Source organism: Pinus tabuliformis, chromosome J (genome assembly GCF_031772625.1).
Source record: "Pinus tabuliformis cultivar Carrire ecotype Pingquan chromosome J, CPIR1, whole genome shotgun sequence".
Lineage (NCBI taxonomy): Eukaryota > Viridiplantae > Streptophyta > Pinopsida > Pinales > Pinaceae > Pinus > Pinus tabuliformis.
Window position 1 is genome coordinate 1,094,715,109 of NC_142295.1, and position 25,118 is coordinate 1,094,740,226.

Genomic DNA, 25,118 nt, shown 5'->3' on the forward strand with positions numbered 1-25,118 from the left:
TGGAATGCGACAATAAGCCACGCTTCCGAATATCCTGAGATGACTGACTTTTGGCTTCTTCCCTGTGAAAGCTCCTTTGGGCATTCTCTTCCCCAATGCTCTGTGAGGAGTTCTATTCTGGATATATATTGTTGTGTTGCAAGTTTCTACACATAGATACCTAGGTAGATCCTGATCTATGAGGAGTTCTATTCTGGATATATATTGTTGTGTTGCAAGTTTCTAGTTTCTACACATAGATACCTAGGTAGATCCTGATCATACAACATAGTTTTGGCTGCCCCAACAATAGTTATGTTTTTTTGTTCTGCTACTCCATTCTTCTCCGAATTATATGGAGTTGTCCACTCTCTTTTGATGCCCTCCTTTGCACAAAAATATGTAAAGTCTTTGTCTATATATTCTCCACCATTATCTGAACATAATACCTTTATATTTTTCCCAGTCATATTTTCAACAACAGCTTTCAACTCTCGGAAACAATCAAAGACTTCGTCCTTGGTCTTTAAAAAATAGATCCAGGTTTTTCTGGAGTGATCATCGATAACGGTGACCAAGTATTCACCACCACTAAGAGCTCTTGTGGACATAGGACCACAAATATCTGAGTGTATTAATCCTCATACACATTCTGCTCTATTGTTACTTCTAGAAAAAGTTGCTTTAGCATACTTACCTAGCACACATCCTCTGCATAAGTCATCATGTTCACTACTAAGGGCTGGTAGCCCTGTAACAGTGTCATTGAGTATCCTCAATGCTCCATGGTGTAAGTGCCCCATTCGCCTATGCCATAATTCATTTTGCTCCTTCTCGACATTACAATTGTTGCCAATCAATGTCATTAGTGATTCAAGTTGCAACATATACAACTTGTTGCTGCGAATCCCAATTTGCTTTTTCTTCTTCTTCCTTGGATGCTTGACGTATACTTTCTTTCCTATGAAGTATACATCATATCCCTTGTCTTGTAACTGGGACACTGAAATCAAGTTCATTCCTAATCCTGGCACATGCAAAACATTGGTGGCTCGGATGTTGGTCCCTGCTTCCATCTGAAATGCTATGATGCCTCTCCCTACTAGAGTACATTTCATTATGTTTCCCATAGTTATTTGGAAGTCCATTTGTTCTTCTTGATAGCTCAAGAAATGTTCTCGTACTCCAGTCATATGAGTTGAAGCCCCATTATCAATGTACCAAACATCCGCTAACGTTCAATTTGCTAGGCATGTGAATTCTTCATCTAATCTTGTAGATAAATCTAAGACACTTTGAATATCCATATTGTGCCAATTTATGACGCTAACCTGTCCTAGCAACTGCTGCAGGAAAAACTGCGTCCCACCTAAGACAACTCCCCTTGATGAATCTTCTGCTCCATTGTTCCTTCTACCACTGACAAATTTCAATTGGAAAGACTTACCTCTCTATCGACTCACTCAGAGAGATTTTTCCCACGAAATCCAATCTTCTTGGCTTGAACTGCGCAATCCTCTGGGAGATTCGAATTTTTGCCCCTGTAGGAATTTCGAATTCCCTTCTCCTTTCAATGTTGGGTCCTCCAGCTTCTTTCTTCTACTTCCATTTATCTCTGATACCATGTAAAAATTTCTAAATAGAAATCTTACTGTAGTGATTAATATTATTTCCTCTACTTATTATCTCATAAATAAGTTATCCATAGTATTCTTATGGCAAATATCGAAATATATTCTACTGCAGCCTTCACAATTAAAACATTGCAGAAAGTAAATGTAAGAAAAAAAAATACTGCCACAAATACAATCACAATGACAGTTATTTTTGGACAATTGTCCCCGAAAAAATCCGATGTGGGAAAATCGATGCAACAGATGAGGGTTTTATTATTTAATATTCTTCAGCAAATTCTCATGTACAAATTACAATCAACAAAATAGGAATGAGAAATTTTGCAAACACTTCTTGACCAAGTTCTACCCCAGGTGAAGCACTTCTTCTAGCTGGAATCCTTCTGATCCTCTCTGCATTAAACTGCTCCCCCTGGCTCAACGTCAACCTACCCACGCAGGCTCTGCGTTGCCTCTTTCTACATCACTTTGTTCCTGCTCTGCGTCTTGTTGCCTTGCACTCTCTAAATATGTTGATGCCCTCTTTTAATTTTTCACCTGCAACTCTCCCTCTGATTTGATTTTCTCTTGCCGAACTTTGATAAGTGAGAAAATCGATCTTACTCGAGTAACTGAGTATCTGACTATGGTGTGTTCTCCAAATGCCCATCAAGTCTCCTTTTATAATCCTCTCCTTGATCAATCAACGGCCCAGATTAGATTCTAATCAATGTTTAGGATCATATGACTTGATCTCTGCCTTCTTCTAGAAGTTCCACCACAGTTTAGATTAATACCCATTAATTATTTTAATTTTCTAAGTTTAGACTTAAGGTCGGATTAAAAATAATTAATTATTTTAATAAAATTGTTTCAGGGTGGAATTTCCCAAAATGATTTCTGGGCATTGGAGAATGCATGTGTCTAAGCCTTCCTGTAAATTTTGAGGCCTAGAGCACATCCAATGCTACCCCAAATCAACATTAGGTATCCAATGGCTACAAACACTCGGTACTTACTCTGCCAACCATCAAAAGCAATTTATAAAATTTAAATGGGAAGAGTAGAAATACAAATTATATGGGTTCCAGCCACCTAAGAACCAAATTGTATCATCATCCCAGATGATGAAAATGATTCAGAAGGGAGCGCCAACCTATGTAGTACAGTCATCAATTAGAAATGTTAACTTTGAATCCAGTCAAAGAAGAAGCACCAGAAGTCCAAGAGCTAATTCAAAAGCATGAAAAAGTATTCCAAGACCTTTCGATGAAGATGTCGCCTAAAAGAGATATCGAGCATATAAAAGAAGTCAAAGCAGGATCAAATCCTATCAACACGAAACCATATCGATATCCACATCATCAAAAAACTGAAATCGAGAGATTAGTCCAAGATCTTTTAAAGTGTGGCATCATCTCAAAAAGTAAAAGTTCGTATGTTTCCAGTTGTATTAGTTCGAAAGAAAGATGGCGCCTAAAAGAGATATCGAGCATACAATAGAAGTCAAAGCAGGATCAAATCCTATCAACTCCAAACCATATCGATATCCACATCATCAAAAAACTAAAATCAAGAGATTAGTCTAGGACCTTTTAAAGTGTGGCATCATCCCAAAATGTAAAAGTTCGTATCTTGCTCCAGTGGTATTAGTTCGAAATAAAGATGGATCGTTCAGATTATGCGTTGATTATCGAGGATTAAACAAAATAACAATTAAAAACAAGTTTCAAATTCCTTTTATCAATGAAACGTTGGATGAACTACATGGCGCTAAATATTTCTCCAAATTAGATCTAAGGTCAGGATATTACCAAATCAAAATAAGATTGAAAGATGTAGCAAAAACTGCGTTCCGAACACATGAAGGTCATTACGAGTTTAAAGTAATGCCTTTCAGTTTAACCAATGCACCAACAACATTCCAAGCTACTATGAACGAGTTACTCCATCCATACCTAAGGAAGTTTGTGTTAGTATTCTTTGATGACATTTTAATTTACACTAAAGCTTGGAAAGAGCACCTACAACATTTGGAGAAAGTTCTTACTGTGTTAGAGGAGCATCAAATCTATGCCAAGAAGTCCAAATGCACTTTTGGGAAGGAAGAAGTTGAATATCTCGAACATGTAATATCCAAGGAAGGAGTAAAAGTAGATCCTAATAAGATCAAGGCTATAAGCGAATGGGCCAAACCAGTTAATATCTCCAAGCTAAGAGGATTCTTAGGATTGACAAGGTATTATCGAAGATTTATTAAAAGCTATGCCCATATAACCGCACCCCTATCGAACCTTCTAAAGAAGAACTCATTTTGATGGAATCATGAAGCAGATGAGGTTTTTGAAGACTTGAAGGAAGTTATGTCTCATGCGCCTATATTAGCAACTCCAAACTTCTCAAAACCATTTGTAACTGAATGTGATGCTTTGGGTTTTGGTGTAGGAGCAGTACTAATGCAAGATGGTCACCCAATCGCGTTTGAAAGCAGGAAGCTCAACAAGCAAGAACATCTCAAGTCGACATATAACAAGAAAATGCTTGCTATTATGCATGCATTAGCCAAATGGAGACAATACCTCTTGGGAAGTAAGCTCCTAATACGAATAGATCATAATAGTCTTCAGCATATCCTCCAGCAAAAAACGCTATCTACAGAACAACAAAAATGGATAGAAAAAATCGTTACCATTGACATGGATATATTACACAAGAAAGGGAAAGATAATGTAGTAGCTGATACCTTATCGAGGGTAGACGAAAAACCATCATTACTTGCAATTTCAGTGGTTGTACCTGAATGGCTCAATGAGATTTGAAGTGAATATGCAAAAAATCCATAAACAAGTGCTATAATCAATAATCTTCCTCAGAATTCAAAATTTGAATGGAAGAACAATATTCTATGGTACAAGGGAAGAATTTATCTGAATGCAGATTCCAAATTTAAAGCCAAGATTCTCAAAGAGTCGCATGATTCATTGCCATCCGGACATGCAGGATACCTTAAAACCTACTATAATGCATGCCAATCGTTCTTTTGGAAGGGAATGAGCAGTGATATTAAAAAATATGTAGTCGAATTCGATAAATGCCAGAGGAATAAAAATGAAAATATTATGACACCCGGACTACTTCATCCCTTAAACATTTTGAATCAGAAATGGGAGGAAATACCAATGGACTTTATTGAAGGTTTACCTGTATCTGATGGTAAGGATAAAATTCTTGTAGTAGTCGACAGACTCACCAAGTATGCTCACTTTATTGCAATGTTCCACCAAGACTCCGGGACGGGGAGACGCGGGTGCAGGGAGACGCACAAGGGGGACATGTGGGAGTACCCTCAAATTTTAGGGAAATTTAGGGGGTACGGGGGGACGTCGAGGTATATGATTTTTTTCTTTTACTATATATATATATATATATATATATATATATATTTCAAATTCATATTCAATAATGAAAGCATAAATACAATGATACATACATAATTGAATTAACTAATGAAATACATTGATCCATACTCATCATCCTTACTAATACATACATGATTCATCCATAGACCACGAGATTCAATAATAAAATATCCTGATCCATATTCATCATTCATTATTCACCATTCTAGAATTTACATTGATTTAAAAATTAAATTTCTTCATTCATCATTCTAGATTAAAATTAAAATTCATCATTCATCATGCTAGAATCTAATTAGCACTAAGCAAAATAGACTATATACTGAAATCTTAAGGCTAGAATAGTAAATTGATATAACTAAAACTCAAAAACAGTGGAGTGATGAGTCTAAAAGTCACTTTAAAGTACATCGAGGGCTTGGTAATCTTGATTAAGTACTAATTCCATACCCTTGTACATGACAAAATGCAATGGAAACATTGCAATCCATCGAATCCTGAATTCCTGAAAAACTGTTAACTCTGCTGGATTTTGAGTGAGATCTAAAATTCTACTTTCTCCACATGAAATCCAATGAGGTTGAAACCACTCTCAAACATCCTGAATCATTTCATGGTAATGTTAAAAATTTAAGTAAAAGGATGAAAATGAAAAATAAAGGAGAATATCACTTTTACTTTAAGAATTTAAGAATTTAACATTACCATGAATTGTATAGCATTAGTAGCGCAATATGGTCAAATACTAGGTTTCCCCTATCATAAATCATTGATTACAAGAAAATTTAACGGGGAATGCATAGCCCATTTTGAGGGGGGGTGCCCAAGCGTTCCCCTTTTGGGGAGTCGCGTCTCCCACGCCGGGGAAAAGTCCCCCCTGCGTCTCCCCACGTCTCCCCAAAATAAGGACGTGGGGAAACGTTTCCCCAGACGTCCCCCCGTCCCAAGTGCATGGGGTGTGAGGGGTGCGCGCACCCGACCCTAGGGGACGCACTCCCGTGGAACACTGCTTATTGCAATGAGGAAATCAACTTTGCAAAACAAATCGCTGAGATATTTTGCAAAAATGTTTACAAATTACATGGATTTCCCAAGGTTATTATGAGCGATAAAGATGCCAAATTTAAGGGTAATTTTTGGAAGGAATTTTTCAATCATATAGGAACCTACCTCAACATGAGTTCATCTTACCATCCTCAAATGGATGGCCAATCAAATGTTGTCAATAAATGTTTAAAAGGCTATTTACGTTATTATGCCATAGACAAACAAAATAAGTGAGTTCAGTGCTTACATCTCGCTGAATGGTGGTACAATTCCACTTACCACACGTCAGCAAAAATGACTCCTTTTCAAGCTCTGTATGGTTACGAACCTCTGAAATGGAAGGACTTTGCTATCATCGAGACAAAGTTGCCAGTTGTTAAAAACCAATTAGAAGAAACCCAAAAAGTCGTCCAAACTCTAAAAGAAAATCTAAATAATCCAAGGAATCGTATGAAGAAGCAAGCTGACCAAAATAGAACCAAGAGAGAATTTGAAGTTGGAGATTGGGTATTTGTCAGACTTCAACCATACAAGCGGGTGCCCTTAAAACAAATAGGAAAAAATAAATTGGCACCAAGGTTTTATGGACCATATCAGATCAACAAAAATATCAGCCAAGTCGCATACAGTTTGAGCCTTCCTGAGAAAAGTCGTGTTCATAACGTCTTCCATGTATCCTGCCTCAAAAAGGCACTTGGTGAACATCAATCAACACAAACAACACTTCCGACTTTACATGACAAAGTAAGGGTTATTCTAGAGACAGAAGGTATCATATCCAGCAAAGAAAGGAAGCTGTGATCACGAGTAATCAAAGAATACTTGATCAAATGGAAGGAATTACCAGAACAAGAAGCTTCTTGGGAAACTGAAGTGTTTCGTCAACAACATCCGTCGTTACGTATGCTTTGAGGACAAAGCATCTTTTTGGAAGGAAGGCAATATTATGTAAATTAATTAATATCTGTAACGATTAGTTTAAATAGGCAAAAGGGCATGATCACAATCATGCCCATTCACCAAGAGGCACCCAAGGCAGTGTAAAACCAGGGGCCTCCCACAAATTGTAACAGCCTCTATTCATTTATTAATAAAAAAATATATCTTTGCTGATAATTACTGAGTTTGTCGATTCCACTAGCAATGCAGTGTCTTTTGCAGTGCATGAATCCTCATTGATCACTTTATTTGCTCAAAGCACTTCAAAGCTCATACTAAAAACAATCAATGATGTTATTCCTTCTAATGTGGTTCATGTAATCACTGATAATGCAACAAACTGTAAGGGAGCAGGAAAAATCATTGAGCAAGTTCATCTTCACATCTAGTGGGGCAAGAAAATTTTGGTTATAAAAAAGATTAGGTATTTGGGAGTTACATAACCACTCTCTCTCTTACTATATAATGAGATGTTGCATCACTCAATATTGAAATGATCTCTTCTCATTTGCTCTTTATGTGCATTCCTGTCTAGGTTCTTGTAAGTGTAAAATTTCACAAACTTCATTAGAAAGCTGATCAAGAATAGAATCTAAAGGACAAGAGAAATCTGCCAAAGTGAAAACTGCTGTACATAGGGACGGGATGCCAATTTTGGTAAAAAAAAGATGGGGAGTCAACCTGTAAGTATTCAATAAAAAATGGGTTGACTATGATAAACTCAAAACAAATCCAGAAACCATCTAGGCGATCATTATCTAAAATGTTGAACAAATTTTAGGGAAGCTGCAGTGGATAATAAGCTTTCACACCTTACTACCATAATGGGCTTCAGCCCAAAGAAAGCATTAATTAAGTTTGCTACCTAGCAATGCTTATCTAAGAGCGTGATCTAAGAAGAATAGACAACAAACTACACGAAGGAAGATGAACTTAGTGAAGTTAACAATTGCTTTTCACAAAAATATTATGAGTACTTTCCATATAAAAGTAGGATCCACAACGTGGGGCTGCTACAGGTGTTGTGAAAAAAATGGTTTTCGAGGATTATTTGTGAATGGAGTCAGCAATGAAAGGGAATACTCAATGAAATAATAATTTATTACATCATTAAAAACAAAAAGTAAAAACATATATCTTATAGTAACCTTCTAAACTGATGGATATGGTCACCTGGAATTTATTAGTCACAACATATAAATATGTCCTATCACAATTCTTTTGAAATTAAGTGGATACTATTACTCTGGGCAGTATGTGCTAGAATAAACCTAGTGATTTGAACTGACTCTGTACAATCCATTCTCCTTTCATTTTCTGCTTGCGGTTGAGTGTCAATCTATGAGCAACATGCTTACCTCAATTAAGCAAGTTGCGCCCTCTCCATCTGATGCTATTGACTTCGCCAAACCTTGCATGACCTGCCTCAAAATAATAAGAAGAATGTCAATAGTAATGCTCATTTGATTAACTTGGTAGGGTCCTTGCTGTCCGTATATTGATTTCAGCTATTTTGATGCCATGTTAAACATATGAATAAAAGAAGGTAAATTATAAATTTTCATGCAGATGCCACCTTAGAGGAAAGCAATATGCTAAGTGATAATATTTCTGAAAGACTAGTTATGTAGTAAAGACATCAAGCATATAAGAATTTCTGAACAAGAGAATACCAAGTCATAAAAAATTGCATGGTTATAAGGGATTTACATTTTGGAAGCTTTTCTACAAGAAATATGGGAGCTTCATAGACTTAACTGCTGCTAAAAAGATAGTGTGAGACTGACAATTATAATCCAAATCTTCTGTAGAATAAAATGAGAAATTAAAACTCCAATGGTCTTTCTTCATTTCAAAAACAATTCTGTACTGACACAGCTAACGCTTAAAAAGCTTAAAAATATACCAAGAACAAGGCTTTACAGATACCTTTTAAATACTGATGATTAAGGCAGCTTAATCATGAGAACCTGCAATAGAAGTCAATATTCAAGTACAGATTTATACCATCTATATATCTGATGAATGTTCACATTAGTTTGCTCAATTGCACTATTGTGGATAACATCCCCTAGCAGATAGCCTCATCATAGCCACCTGCCTTAAATCATTACTGGGAGAAACATCTCAATTTTTCAATGATGGTATTGTACCATGGTCTTGGATGAATAAATCAGGAAGAAAGTGTCCTAGTTTGAATCACTTTTATGTTTCTTCCCAACTAGGGAGCAATTCACTAGTTATATTTAAAACATTAGCTGATCTCCTAGTTTACAGAAGTGCTTTGTAGTGCAAAATCACCTTCTATTCTATAATATGGAGTACATGCACTAGCTCTTCTATAATACATGATACTTGTTACCTGTTACAACAAAATATAGTACCTTGTGCAAAGCCTCATTGGATGACCTAAACAATGTGCAACACACGCGAGAGTTAACACTATCACCTCGGCAACTTCACCACTCTCTTCAGTGAAGGACACAATCCAACACAAGGGAGGCTGTTGATTTCTGGTCGCATCAGATATGCTCTAAGCCTCACAATTTGAAGGGAGGCTAGGACACATATATTCCAGAATACCCAAAAATCGTTTTGGGAAATTCCACCCAGAGAAGGTTTTATTAAAATAATTAATTATTTTTAATGGAGGCCTAAGTCTAAACTTAGGAGATTAAAATAATTAACCGGTATTAATCAAAATGGGGGTGAAACTTTTAGAAGAAGACGAAGATCAAGCCAAAATGATCTAAGCCATTGATTAGAATCTAATTTGGGTTGTTGGTTCTCAACGAGAAGATTATCAGACGAGGCTTCATGGGCATTCAGAAAACACATCGAGTAAGAGATCAATGTGAAAATTCTATCACTGCAACAACTGGTTTACTTTTCCTACTTATTTCATCATAAGTTATTCATGAAATTACTTCAACAAACATTAAAATAAATACTACTGCAGATATCACACCGTAATACAGAAACAAACATATGCACACATTGACACAGTTATTTTGGACTAATGTCCCTAGAAAAACCCAATGTGGAAAAACTGGTGCAGCAAGGGAGGATTTTATTATTCAACAATTTTCTTGTACAACAGGGTGCCAAACTAGTTTACCCACAGATAGACAAACTTCCAACACTTTGCTAAACCCAGCGTAGGCCCTACTAACCTCTACTACAGCCTGAAACCCTCTGCGTCAGCCTAAAACCCTCTACGTCAGCCTACTAAGGCTCTGCGCAGCCTCTCTGGGCTTCTGCGTCACTCCTGCAGCCTCTACGTGGATGACACAGGCCCTTCTGGCTCTACACAGTCTCTACTACCTCTTCCTGGCTTCCTCTGGCTCTACATCTGCCTCTTCTGCGTTGATCTCCCGTCTCTCTGTTCCATACTTGTTGCCTCTTGACTGCTCTTCAGACCACTGGTTCAATTTCTCAGCAAACCCCGCTCCAGAAATTGAACTGACTGGTCTCCCTCAGTGTGTTCTCCAAGTGCCCCTCAAGCCTCCTCTTCTACTTTTTATGTTAAACATCCCAATGGTCGAGATTAAGTCCCTAATCAACGGCTAAGATTAGATCTAGCTTGATCCATGTCTTTTGGACCATTCTAACAGAGATTCATATTAATACAAATTAATATTTTATTTTCCAAACTTAGGGACTCCATTAAAAGTATTAATTATTTTAATATCTCCTGATCTGTTTATAATCTGCCCAAACCCTTTCTGGGTATTGGAGATCTAATGTGCCCCAACCTCTCCACCAAATTTCGTGGCTAGAGCACATCTGATGCTACCCAAAATCAACACTCCCTCTTAGCGAGGACTTTGCTCTAACAATACTCCTCACTGAGTATTACTCTGATCTTCCGGCATCGGTGCTTGTGCTGTTGCTAAGCCTTCCAGCCCAACATCCTCTGAACTGTTGCCTCCTATACTACTGCCCATGACTCTGCTACTGCCACTGCTACATCTATACAACAGCTCCTTTTGCATCCATATTGTTGCTGGTCCTTTCTCCCAACACTGCATCCGCACTGCAACTTCCTCTGCATTTGTGTTGTTGTTGGTCCTTTCTCCCAACATTGCATCTGCACTGCAACTCCCTCTGCATTTGTGCTGTTGTTGGTCCTTTCTCCCAACACTACATCTACATTGCAACTCCCTCTTCATTCGTGCTGCTAACACACTATTTCTGAAAGGGGTTCTTTACCATTCCCATCTTTTCCCTGAAGTAGTCAAATTTTGACTTTCCAAGGGCTTTAGTGAGGATATCTGCCATTTGTTCCCCTATAGGAGTGTAGCTCAACTGTATAGCTCCTCGTTGGACACAATCTCTGACAAAGTGACACCGGATATCAATATGCTTTGACCTATCATGAAATACTGGATTCTCAGAGCGTTTGATGCAACTCTGATTATCACACACGACCCTGGTCGCCTACATATTTTTTCTAGATAAGTTTACCAGCAGTTTCTAAGCCATATGGCCTCACACGAAGTTGTGCTTGCTACCATATATTCTGCCTCCAACGAGCTCAGAGCCACAAACTTCTGTTTCCTACGGCACCAGGAGGTTATACCTAATCCAATGTTGAAACAGTACCTAGAGGTACTTTTCCGATCCACTAAACTTCTTTCCCAATCTGCATCAGTTAATTCCACTTGTTGTACAAGAGCCCATAATCAACTGTTCCCTATAAATACCTGAGAACGTGCTTGGCTGCTGCCAAGTGAGCCCTCTTTGATTCCACCATGAATTGACTGAGGGTGTTGACAGTGTAGCAAATATCTCACCTGGTATTGACTAGATACATCAGGGACTCTATGAGCTGTCGGTATAGGGTGGGATCAACATCCTTGTCTTCTGATGCATCAATCTTCTTCCAGTTGGTGATCATTGCTGTAGCGAAAGGTCTACAGTCTCCCATCTCGAACATTTTTAGGATTTCTGTAGCATACCTTCCTTGCCCAAGGAAGATTTCTCCTTTCTGCTACCAAACTTCCAACCCTAGGAAATAATGCATTTGTCCCAGATCCTTCATATCAAACTTTGTGGCTAGATTCTTCTTGCAGTCTTCAATGAGTCTGAGTTTGGAGGGCTTCTTGACAACTCTATAGACTCATACATTTGTAATGTGCCCAAGAAGGGTTCTTCATACATGACATTGACTCATTTTGACTTTAATGACAAATCCTAAAGGCTCTCCCTGCGAACCATCCAAAAATAAAAGCTCTTGCTCATGAAACCCATGAAGCAAGCATTACAATAATAATCTTATTTTTCTTCTTTCCATCATTTACAAAAATCACAATTACATGTCATTATGAAGACCGAACATAGTTACACTTTCCAATAGCGTCCAGCCTTCATTTTGTGTTCTTGTGTACCATTGTTCTTCTTGTTATGGTAGTTGTTTGATGATATCCGAACATAATAATAAGTGGATAAGCTAATAAGTAAAAAGACATCACAAGCAATTATCATAAAAAGGGAAATCATCCTAACCATTGCCCTTTAGATTTCTCAACATAATATACGTTAGAAAATGCTTAACATGCATGATCAACAATTTTGACTTGAGTGAAGGGTACATTTCTGCTAAGGTGTTCATTTTACATAACAATGGTATGTTCTATGCTTAAGAGCAATTTTACCTCAATTTTCTTATTAGTCCAATATCAATATCCAGATTAGCAATCACATTAACATGATAGTAAAATGTAGATAGAACATAAAAAATAATAGTAGAAGACAAGCCAAGACAAGAGGACACAAGATGTGGCACCAATATGCAATATTCACTTGCCCAGTCAAAGTGAAATTTGTCCAGTCAAACAGCAGTAACAGAAAACCCTGACCAGAAAGTCAACGTTGGTCAACAGAGAAGAATCTATCCTCCAAAACAGTGCGGTCAAATCCAATCAACTCGGCCTCCAACAGTCATTCGAATCAACCCAAAACAATCTCGAAAAACTTAGTCAAACTTGGTCAACGCAGAGTCGAACCTGTGGTCAAACCCTCCTACAATCAATGGTGGTCAAACAGCTCAGATTGCCTCAATTTTTGTGCTAAGAAATGCGTCCTTCCCAAACAGAAATACTCCAAAGAAAAACACAGTCAAATCAAGTCAATGGCAGCTCAGTCAACGCTGGTCAACCCTTCCTGAAATTCGGTCAATGCTAAAATAGAAAATCCCTGTCTTCTTCTTTACAAATGTGGAGAGAGAGGTTGCCCAAAAAAGTGTATGAACCAATCAGATGAGAGAGAGATGTGTGAGTGATGAGTGTCCAAATGAGGTAGATGCACCTTCTATTTATATGCAACGTTGAGGATCAATGGACATGTCTCTTGGGCTTCTGAGCCTACATTAGATTGTTGGTTGACCTTGACAATTTGTCCATAAACAAAATAGATTCATAATTCCATTTGTACATGTCAAAATGAGATGATCTTTAGATCAATCCTTCACCTCTCAGAGAGAGGAATCCAATAAAAATATCAACTGCATCATTTGAGTTGTCCAAGGTGGAGTTTGGCCCTAGTTTCCAAATTTAACACTCCGTCTCAACTAGGAAGAACTCCACCTGCCAAACCATCTGACAATCAATACCATCCCTATCATCCCTACTCTGCTGAACCATGAAGAAACAATGAAGAAGAAATGATCGAGAATGTATCATACCATTCTCCACTGACCCGATGTGAGCCTCCAATAATCGAGAGTATATCATACTACTCTCCACTGACCCAAAGTCAGTGTCCATTAATCCAGATCAATATCAAACATCCTAGCATAGGGAGTATGGTAGTACATGATGCATCCATCAGTAGTACTACGGTCCCTATCCTCATTTCCCTACTCATTGACCAGATGAGCAGTACTTCCCATGAGTCCCAAACTGCATGGATAGGATGTATCGGCAGGAGAAGGTGAACCATTCATCCTATGCATATCTCAACATGGGATATCACAAGGGAAGGTGAACCACTCACCCTGTACATTGCGCACCACTAGGGAAAGGTGAACCACTCACCTTATGGTCACTCATCGCTCCAAGAAGTACCCCAAGACCCCTGGAGCTCCCAGAGCTCAATATCCAAATCAAATGAGACCCTCATAAGAGGGTCTCTTCAAGACTCCAAGTCGATCATGGAACGTTGAGAATGTCAACTTCCCCAGGGGCTTCATCAGAATATCTGCAACTTGATCATCAGTCCCAATATGACGGAGCCTTATTGCTCCCCGTTGTACCATATCCTGGATAAAGTGTTACCTGATATCAATATGCATGGAGCGGTCATGAAACACGGGATTCTCAAAAAGGCAAATCCCACTTTGGTTCTCACAATAGATCAAGGTGGTATCCGGCACATGTCCAAACAGCACACTAAAGAGCTTCCTCAACCAAACAGCTTCAGAGGAGGTCATACTAGCAGCAATGTATTCAGCCACAACGGTGCTCAAAGCCACTGACTTCTGCTTCCTGCTCATCCAGGATATCGAAGCAAAACCTAGAGAGAAGCAACATCCAAATGTGCTTTCATGATCCACCACACTGCAAACCTAGTCAGCATCAGAATAACCATGGAGCCTTACATTCCCAACAATGTATCTCAGTCCATAGGTGATTGTGCCTTGGAGATATCTCAAGAGATTCTTGGCAGCAATCCAGTGTATGTGATGAGGCTCAACCATAAACTGACTCAATGTGTTCACTACAAAACATACGTCCGGACGAAAGTTCGCCAAGAACATCAGGGCCCCCACGAGTTGACGATACTCAGAAGGATTTCCCAAATTGGGCCCAGTAGCACTCTCACATGACTTCTTGAAGTTAAGTTCCATCGGAGTAGTCACGGACTTGCAGTCCACCATCCCAAATCTTTCAAGTAACTTCATGATGTATTTTCCTTAAGAACGGAAATTCTCACCTGGCTTTTGCCAGACCTCCAACCCTAGGAAGTAATGCATCAATCCTAGGTCCTTCATCTCGAATTTGGAAGCCAACTCCCTCTTACATTGATGAATAAGAGGGTCCAGACCAGTCAGAAAGAGATTGTCCACATAAAGTACCAAGATGAGAGGTCTACCATTCTCAACCTTAAAATAAAGGTTTGGATCAGCTTCACTTCTTGTAAATCCCAGCATCATCAGATAGTTGTTGATCCTCTCATACCAAGCTCGGGGAGCTCGCTTCAACCCATAGAGGGCTTTCTTCAACCTGCATACATGTGTCTAACGATCTTGAACTTCGAACCCCTCGGGTTGTTTTACATACACTTCCTCCTTAATTAAAACATGTAAGCAGGTGGTCTTGACATCCATCTGATGTAGATTCCATCCTTGCGAGGCAACAAGGGCTATAATCGATCACCTCCATGCTTGATCTTGTAGATCCATTTCGAGGTGACAATAGATTTGTCCATGAGTCTAGGGACCACATCCCATAAATCATTCTTCATAATCGACTCATATTCTTTGTTCATAGCATCCTTCCAAAATTAGTGCTTTACGGCTTTCTCGAATGTGCAAAGCTCAGAATGAACAATGGTGTTCATTTCATATAAGTACCCTTGCTACCTATTCAGCTTCTTACTTTCACGAAATTGTTGGAATTTCTAAGTTTAACCCGTTAGAAATTCTTCCTGTATGATCCGATTTATTTCTTCCTACTTGTTCAATTACTTAACAAGTTATTTACCATGTAAATACTAAAAATAAATACAAGTACAGTATCAACACATACAGATCATCAACTGAAAGTAAACAAGCACACAAGTGACACCGTTGTTTCTGGACTAATGTCCTCGGAAAAACCCAATGCGGGAAAACTGGTGCAACTATTTAGAGAGTTTTATTATTATGCAACTTCAAAATACAACCTGGGTGCCAGAAATGGCTCACCCAATAGAGAATGCCCTCGGTAGTAGTACCTCTCAGTGGAAGATAGATATTCCAGCTAAATCACTGGATGAACAATCCCATAGCAACAATGATGCCTATGTTGCTTTGTGTCACTCCATAGGGACTACGTCACCCTATTCGGCTCTCCGGCTCCCAATCTGTCCCACGAAATCCTCCAGCGCTGCCTCTAGGCCCTGCGTCAGCCTCTCTGGCCTGTGCGTCAGCGTCTGGAACCTCTGCGTCAGCCCCTAGACCCTCTACATCTCACACGCTGGCCTCTTTGGCTCTGTGCAACTCCTGGTTGCCTTTGCGTGGCCTCTAGCTGGCTCTGCGTCAACCTCTCCTGGCGCTACGCTGATCCTCCTGGTACTAACTCTGCCTCTCTGCTATGTATTCATCGCCCCTCAGCTGCAACTTAGATCACTCACTTGATTTCCTCAACAAACCTTGCCCCATAAAATCGAATTCTTGATCTCTCTTGGTGTGTTCTCCCACTGACCCTTAAGGTTCCTCTTATACTTTTCTCGTTGGTCCATCGACGGCTGAGATTAAATCTCTAATCAACGCCTAAGATTAGATTTGGCTTGATCCATGACTTTTGGACCCTTCTAACCCAGTTTTATATTAATACCCATTAATATTTTATTTTTCCCAAGTTTAGACTTAGGAACTCCATTAAAAATATTAATTATTTTAATATCTCCCAAATCGGTTAGAATCTACCCAAACCATTTCTGGGTCTTAGAGATCTCATGTGCTTAAGCCTCTCCACCAATTTTCATGGCTAGAACACATCCGATGCTACCCCAAATCAACAGGTTTCCCCACATTGGGGTTTGTCCCTAGCTAGCGCCTCATCTTGTCTCTTCTTGTCTTGGCTTGTCTTCTGCGATCTATGTTTATGTTCTATCTTCAATTTACTTTAATACTGATGTGATTGCTAATCTGGGAAAGATATTGAGCTAACTGTGAAAATTGAAATAAATTGCTCTAAACATAGAACATACCTAAAATTAACATTGATCCTTTATCTTCTATATTTTGCATATTGTATGTGTGAAGTAGGGTTTCTATTTACCATGCATAAATATTAAATCTATGTTGAAATATTTGAGGCCTATGAGGAAGACGTAATAGTGCATTCCTTATATTTAATTTCTTCCTTCACAAGGAAAATAGTTAGGGTTCTAAACGTGGATACCCTAATCATCCCCCCTTACTGCAGCAAAATCATTCTCATTGAATCTAGCCCTAGAAAACTCCATTAAGCCCATCTAGGATAAGGCACTAATCATTATTGTGCTGATAATCCATAAAATTAATTAAATTTCCTCTTTTCCCCTGTTCCTAGACACCTGAGGTTAGCAACTAGGGTTTTAGGACAGAAATTTAAATAAAAGTGAAAATGTGTTGGATGTTTGTCCTCATAAATTAGTAATTGCATCAATAAATTATACAAAAGTAAAATCTAGCACCCTTGCACCGTTAAACCTCCTTATGGCTGATGTCATCCCTTTTTGCTGTTTATGCATACTTTTCAGCCATACATTTCCATTAGTAAACCCTAATCCTAGTGTTTATTGCAAGGCCTTGCTCCCCTTTTGTTGATTATTTTTGAAAGGCCTTTTCCTTGACTGTAATATGACATCATGTACCCTATCATTGAAAAATAGTAAAACCCTAACTCATAACAGCCATCCTTTTGTTCCAGGATTAAAGTACCAGAACAATGGTATAGAATATCTAAGCCTTTCTAGGCTCCACTGATACTTTCTCCCATTAGACCTAATATTTATCACCTTGTTGAATGCCCTATAGGTGATTTAGGGAACCCTTCCCGGTGGTCAAATACAACTAAAGAGCAGGAGAAAGGTTCCTGAGGTGACAGTGGCAACGCTTTCTCTTGTTTACAAAAGGTCTGGTTCTGCCCAGTGGAGCTTTGCACTAGGCCTGGTAGATTTTGCGGCAATAGTGCCCATAACCATAGTTGCTCCCCTAGTGTCTCTCTCACTAAGGAGGTGGCATGAAGAGGGGGGTGAGGGAATATGGGAGGCAAGTTGTCTGATAATGTCATAAAGGGAGGCCCTGTAAGAGAATATCAACCATAAGTCTAGGCCTAGGGGGATGGAATGGTTTTTAGGGAAGATGGTACACCAAAAGGTTTCCATGGAATGACTGAGGCCCAGGCAAACTTCACGTTTCCTCAATGTAATAGATGCTTCCTACAATGGAGAAGGAAATGAAAGGTTTTACAGAGACTGGGAGAATTTGAGGGGTCATGTTACAATGAGGTAGGGATGCTTGTGGAAGATTTTGCATTCCTTGTCGAACCAACGGTTTATAAGGCTGGAGACAGGGGTATGGTTATGGTTGTGTTATCAAGTGTAGTTGTTGATTGTCTCCCGTCCCTTTGGAAGACAACAATTATGGACACTAGCTTGTATAATCCTTTCAAAAAAATAAGAACATTAGCAATTGTGACAAGTTGAAAACATATGCTGGATGTAGTATACATTTATACATAATTCAAAAGCGAAATTGAATATCAGGATTCAGAAGTAACAATTAGTACACTCTCTTGTAAGAAGCAATTTTCTGGTTACTTCTGCATCTCAGATTTTATTGCTAATTTCTTGATGGTTACACCCTAAGACTGAATAAAATATTCAGGTATTATTTATCCTGGTACTATTTTCTTCTACTTCAGTAAGAGGAATATATCCAACTCAGTCACTAAGAAACTCTTCAGATGCAGGGCATCCCTTTCATAGCTTTCCCAGTTAACAAGTCAACATTGACAGGAAAGAAGTATTGGCATTGATGACAAAAGGAAAATTGTGGGGATAAGAAACCTAACACTACTGGAAATTTCCTCAATGGCAACGTTACAAGAATTCAAAACAGAAACTACTGACCAAAGTGAATTATCTTCAAACAAGACCACAACTTGTATCATAGAATGTCAACTGTTCTTTGGGAAAGTATACCATTAAAGCCACTGTTTAATATTGCACTCACTGTCGCAGTCTGTCACATGGGTTCCAGTTTACTAAGCTCAAAAGAGTTCATCAACAAAGAAAGAATTAACTTATGCATTGCTCCCCATAATAGTACTTGGGACACATAATGCAAGTGTGCAGATAATAAAAACAAAGTAGGAAAGGGAGTACTGAAAATAAGATACATACTGCATCAAGTGCTGCTTGTAGTTGTTGGGCCTCTAAATCTTCTAGTGAAGTTATTTCCCTAGCTCCAGATAGACCACTGGCCAAGGCAACAACCGTGTCATTTGTACTAGTGTCTCCATCGACCTACAAAAAGACCACAATGCTCTCAGTAACATCATATGTATTATAACTACCGTACACCTAGAAAACCTTGTGACATACATTTTAAATGGTGTCCTACAACGCAGTGCACATGATGCATACTGTGTTATAAATAACTGTAAAACATGAGTTGACTATCTTCTTTCAAATCCAATGTGAAACAAGGCAAACAACTAAAATAGGTGAACAAGAGTGAAACACATCAAAATTCATCTATTCACTAACAACTAATTATTTGTTAATTTCTTATTAAAAAAAAAGGAGACACTGGAGTGAAAACACTGCAAACATGAGTCCACTGAGTACAAGCAATGGTTGTCTATGAGGCATGTTGTTTTGCTCTATTTAGCTCTGTAGCACTTTTACTTTTTTCAATGTATTGCAACATATCCCATAAATGACTGCCCTTGGTTGGACAGTTATGTCTGGAACAAACAATGGACTTCATTCATCATAGTGGAGTCTGTCATAAATATTAAACACACTGAAAACCTAGAAGCAAAAATATCTGATAGCTATATGCTACTGATCGGTGTAAAAGAACAGCTTTCCAACCTCATATAACACAACTTTAGATATAGCCAGAAGAATATATGTTAAAAGCAGTGTTTTTAGAACCGGCCAGTCCTAACTGGTAACCGATCAAACCAGCCGGTCAGCAGGGCCACTGGTCCTAACGTAACCAATCAAACCGGCCGGTCAGCAAGGCCACCGGTCTGAACTAGCTGAAAAACCCAGTCAGCAAGGTCATTTCGCCGATTTTTAGCCCTAACCGGCTGGTTTAGGATAGAACCGGCCGATTTGTGGTCAAACAGGTCGGTTTCGTCCTAAACCGGCCGGTTAATTGCCACGGCCACAGAGGACCCATGCAGCGGGTTATCCAAGGTGGTTTAGGGTTTTTGGAGGGAAAGTAAGGGTCCTTTCCCTCCAAAAACACCCTCTCCAAGCCTTTAAGAGGCCCTTCTCTTTCTCATTGTCTCACACATCTCATTTGGAGTGTTTGTGAGTTTGCTTGAGAGCTTGGAGAGTGTTGAGTTTTTGCTGGAGTAGTCATCTTGGAGGCTTGGAGTTGGAGTTGGAGCTATTTTGGAGATAGTTTGTAGCTGTCAGTGGAGTTGGCATCTTCAAGAGGAGGCTAAGGAAGCTAGTTTGCATTTCCAAGTAAGGATTTTCACTTGAAAATTCCTCATTTGACTGCTGTCCATGTATTAAATTTTTTTATGTGTTATAAATGTATAAACTTCTCACTTTTATCATCTATGCTATCAAATCTCTAGTTCTATGCTATCAAATTTTGTAGCCTACATGTGCATTTGTTTTCCTAAATTTAGCTTTGGTTTTCCATGTTTCTTTGCTGCAATTTTTTTTTTAAATGGAAGATCTCTTTGCAAATTGTAATTATTTCAAGCAAACATGGCTCCAAAAGGAAAGGACAGTGCATGGGCTCATTGTGATGTAGTTGTTGGAAAAATGATGTGCAAATTATGCCATAAATCTATTGGAGGTGGGGGTATTCTTAGATTGAAACAACACTTGGCTGGGGTAAGAGGCCAAGTAAAGCCATGTGATGCACCAAATACAGTGTTAGGTTCTATTAGGGACGAATACATCTCCAAGCTTGAAAAGTTTTATGAGGATAAGGCTAGGTGTTGATTTGGGGTAGCATCGGATGTGCTCTAGCTACGAAATTTGGTGGACAGGTTGGGGCATATAAGATCTCCAATACCCAGAAAGAGTTTGGGCAGATTCTAAACAGATCAGGAGATATTAAAATAATTAATATTTTTAATGGAGTCCCTGAGTCTAAACTTAGGGAAAATAAAATATTAATGTGCATTAATATGAATCTGTGTTAGAATGGTCCAAAAGACATGGATCAAGCCAGAACTAATTTTAGTCGTTGATTAGAGACTTAATCCCAGCCGTTGAGATGTCAACAGAAAAAATATTTGATGAGGCTTGAGGGGCACTTGGAGAACACACTAAGGGAGACCAGTCAGTTCAATTTCTGGAGCGGGGTTTGCTAAGAAATTGAACCAATGGTCTGGAGAGTAGTCAATAGGCAGCAAGTACAGAACAGAGAGACAGGAGATCAGTGCAGAAGAGGCAGACACAGAGCCAGAGGAAGCCACGCAGAGGCAGCAGAGACTGCGCAGAGCCAGAAGGGCGTGCGTCACCCACGGAGAGGCTGCAGGAGTGACGCAGAAGCCCAGAGAGGCTGCACATAGCCTCAATAGGCTGACGCAGAGGGTTTCAGACTGATGTAGAGGGTTTCAGGCTATAGTAGAGGTCAGTAGGGCCCATGTTGGGTTTAGAAAAGTGTTGGAAGTTTATCTCTCTGGGTAAGCCAATTTGGCACCCTGTTGTACAAGAAAATTGTTGAATAATAAAATCCTCCCTTGCTGCACCGTTTTTCCCACATTGAGTTTTTCCAAGGACATTAGTCCAAAATAACTGTGTCAATGTGTGCATATGTTTGTTTCTGTATTATGGTGTGATATCTGCAGCAATATTTATTTTAATGTTTATTGAAGTAATTTCATGAATAACTTATGATGAAATAAGTAGGAAAAATAAATCAGTTGTTGCAGTGATAGAATTTTCACATGGTATCAGAGCAAGTAATCAGAGACAAAAAGGGAAAATTAATTATGGGTCGAAACCACGATGCAGAGGCATCCACCTCAGGGGACTCACACAGATTTTCAGAAGATTGCACAAGAGAGAGAGATTTCAATTTCTCTATATTGGCTTCCAAGTTGGAAGAAGTGGCGTGCATGACTAGTGTTGCATCATCAGAAGTGCAGTATATAGACAGTGGATCCTCATGGCATATGACAAGAATCAGGGAATGTTTCTCATAATATTGAGAAGAGAAGATGAACTTCCGGATCACCATGGGAACAAGGCAAAATGTACTTCAATAGGAAAGGGTACCATAGTTTTTCAGACAGAATTGGGAGAGCAGTTTTGTGCCACAAATGCAGTGTATGTGCCAAGATTGGGGATGAACTTACTTTTTGTGTCACAACTACAAGGCAAGGGCTATGACGTCTACTTCATCAAGGTAAAGGTATACATCAAAAACCCAAGCTGGAAAAAGAAAGTGCAGATCAGGATCAAAAGTAATCGGTTGTATAGATTACAACTAGAATCTCCAATGGCACTAATAGGCAGTCATGGGGACAAAGAATTGAACGAACTATAGCATAGAAGGATGGGTCACTTGCACCATGGTGCTCTGAGAATTCTCAGGAGCACTGTAACAAGAGTTCTAGATCTGAGTACGGAACGCGATGATGTATGCAAGGGATGCGCTCTAGGAAAGTATGCCAAGGCGGCATTTCCTAGTAGCAACCACAGGGCCAAGAGTGTACTAGGATTGATACACTCAGATATCTGCAAACCTATGTCCGTCAAAGCTCTCAGCGGTGCCGAGTATTTCCTTACCTTCATTGATGACCACTCGAGGAAATCTTGGATCTATTTTTTGAAAACCAAGGATGACGTTTTTTGTCATTTCAAGGAGTTCAAGGCTCTAGTGGAGAATCTGACAGGTAAGAAAATAAAAGTCTTGCGCTCAGATAATGCTGGAGAATATGTCAATAAGGACTTCACTGATTATTGCGCTAACGAGGGCATCAGAAGAGAGTGTACAACTCCCTACAATCCAGAGTAGAATGGTGTGGCAGAAAGGAAAAACAGGACTATTGTAGAAGCAGCTAGGGCCATGCTGTATGATCAGGTGTTGGGTAGCGGAAGCCCCGCACAACGTGTATAGGGCACGAAGCCTGCAATTTTGGGTAAGAGTAGGGTAAAGACTACACGAGATGCGCGGAGCGCGATGTGTAATAAGTCAAAGTCAAAAGGGTAGTCCGCCCAAAAATTATGAAAAGAAATGTAAGTTAAGTCGGCCCACCTATGGATCGCAGTCCATGGAAAGGTATAAATAGAGCGAGGCTCTATGGGTACAATAGCTAAGTTTTTGGTATGATTTTGGGATCTGAAATGTAATGGGTGCCTGAGAAGAGCATTCTGAGAGCATCTGTAAGTCGGAGTCAAGGGTTTGGATAGAGGATAGAGGCTCTACAGCTCTGTGTGCAATGGCCCGAAAGAGTCCGCAGCTGTGTGCGCGGACCCCTGCAGCTGAGTGCGTAGGGCAAATTTGGATGTAAGGGTGATAAGTGGAAATAAAGATAAGTTTCTTCTGAATTTTGTGTTAATTCTGAACTATCGCAACTCTATTCTTTTATGGTTTATGAAACTATGTTGATCTGCGCGCATATGCTTATTGGGTACTTGTGAATCGGCTTTAATCTTAATATGCGAACTAAATGAAAGTAATAAATGTTTGCTTAAAGACCTCTCTAAGTAGATTTGGGTTATAATACTTAATTGAATAAATTAGATCTAGCTAAGATTATCGGGATCCGCGCGGATCTTGCGCAGCATGAAGCTACAGGACGTCGCGCGAACCTCTCAAACCACATCTAGACATCCCAAGGGTGCAGAAACCTGGTTCCAGCACCCTCCCCTGCTACCCTGGGTGAGACCTCAGTCCGCGCTTCGCGGACTGTTGCCGAAAGGGCTGATAGCTGCAGGATTTGCTTGACTAAATAATTCTTTTGAACCTCAGTCATGCCCATATAAGCCAACAAATGGTTCCGTTGTCGGGACCGGGATCTACCTAAGGGGTTTCTGATGTGGGAACACTGGAACCCTACAAAGAAAGAGATAGAAGAGTGGTGGGATCTGAAATTCCACGAGTTCGCGGTTAAGGAAAAAAGAAACTCGCGAATATCAGAAAAAGATTGGCTGGGCCAATATATATTCACAAACATCCACGAGATCTTCTTTGCGTCATTCCCGGTAGAGTTGTACGAGTGGATCGCAAGGCTAGCTGACTGCGTGGGAAGGTGCAGATTGGACCAGCCTATTGTGTGGACCCCAAAACTGGTGCACAGGCTAGAAGCCACCAAGGATAAGATCGCACGCGCAGTAGATCATTGGTTGGATTGGGTAATAGGAGGATTTATCGTTGAGTTTGCAATAGATACCACCATGAGCTATAGTGAGGCGAAAAGGCGATTTCTTCAAGGACCGCGAGGTAGGTATATCAAATCATTGAATACGTGGATTAAGATGTTGTTACGTGAAAAGCAAATTATGCGCGTGGATTAATGTCTGGAGTAACGCGGAGCGGAAGAGGTTAACATGGAACGAGAGCAGTAGAGAACAGTTTGTTAGCTTCCATTTCCCGGAAAAGCGAGGAAGAACTCGCGAGGTTCTCACAAAGAAATCCGGTCCAGTTGACCAGAGAGTGCTTCCCCCTGATACCACCTCCATCCACGCCACCACCTGCATCACCTACATCTAATCCATCCACTCCAACACCAATCCCATCCCAAACTCCAACAGCCTCAAAGATCAAGATGGCAAGTTCAGTTAAGCTGCCAATATTTAAAGGTGTGGGGAATGAGGAACCAAGATGATTGTGGTTTGTGATAAAATCTGTATGGGACGCTAAGGGTATTACAGATGATAATATCAAGAAGGCTACCCTAGTTAGTGTGTTTCAAGACCACGCACTAACTTGGTACATGAAGTATTCAAGAGATCATCCAACTAAAGGCATTACCGCAATCCAGGAGGCGCTAATAAGGAATTCAGGCGCCCAAAGTCAGGGGCCCAGTCGGTTATTGGTTTCAAAGAGATGGTAATGATGCTTGGTGAAACTCCATGGGATTTGGATCAGAGGTTGAAAAGCGTTATCCACAAGGCCGACATGACACTAACAGATGAGCAGCACTGCGCTTGGTTTGTCGCATCATTAACGCCATATCTGAGATCGGCCCTGGCACAACAAAAGATCTCAACCCAAGCT

The 25,118-nt window shown here is 39.7% G+C and overlaps 1 protein-coding gene across 4 annotated transcripts in view; it reads right to left on the minus strand.

Moving 5' to 3' along the window:
- Positions 1–25,118, minus strand: part of LOC149230849 (arginine biosynthesis protein ArgJ family) — a 291,055-nt gene that overhangs the window by 59,123 nt on the left and 206,814 nt on the right. For all 4 annotated transcript variants that reach the window (XM_089379078.1, XM_089379077.1, XM_089379075.1 and 1 more), the window contains 2 exons: positions 19,094–19,216; positions 8,356–8,418 (listed from right to left, as the gene is read on the minus strand). In XM_089379078.1, the coding sequence (XP_089235204.1) occupies positions 8,356–8,418; positions 19,094–19,216 (186 nt within the window). The remainder of the gene's footprint in view (positions 1–8,355; positions 8,419–19,093; positions 19,217–25,118) is intronic.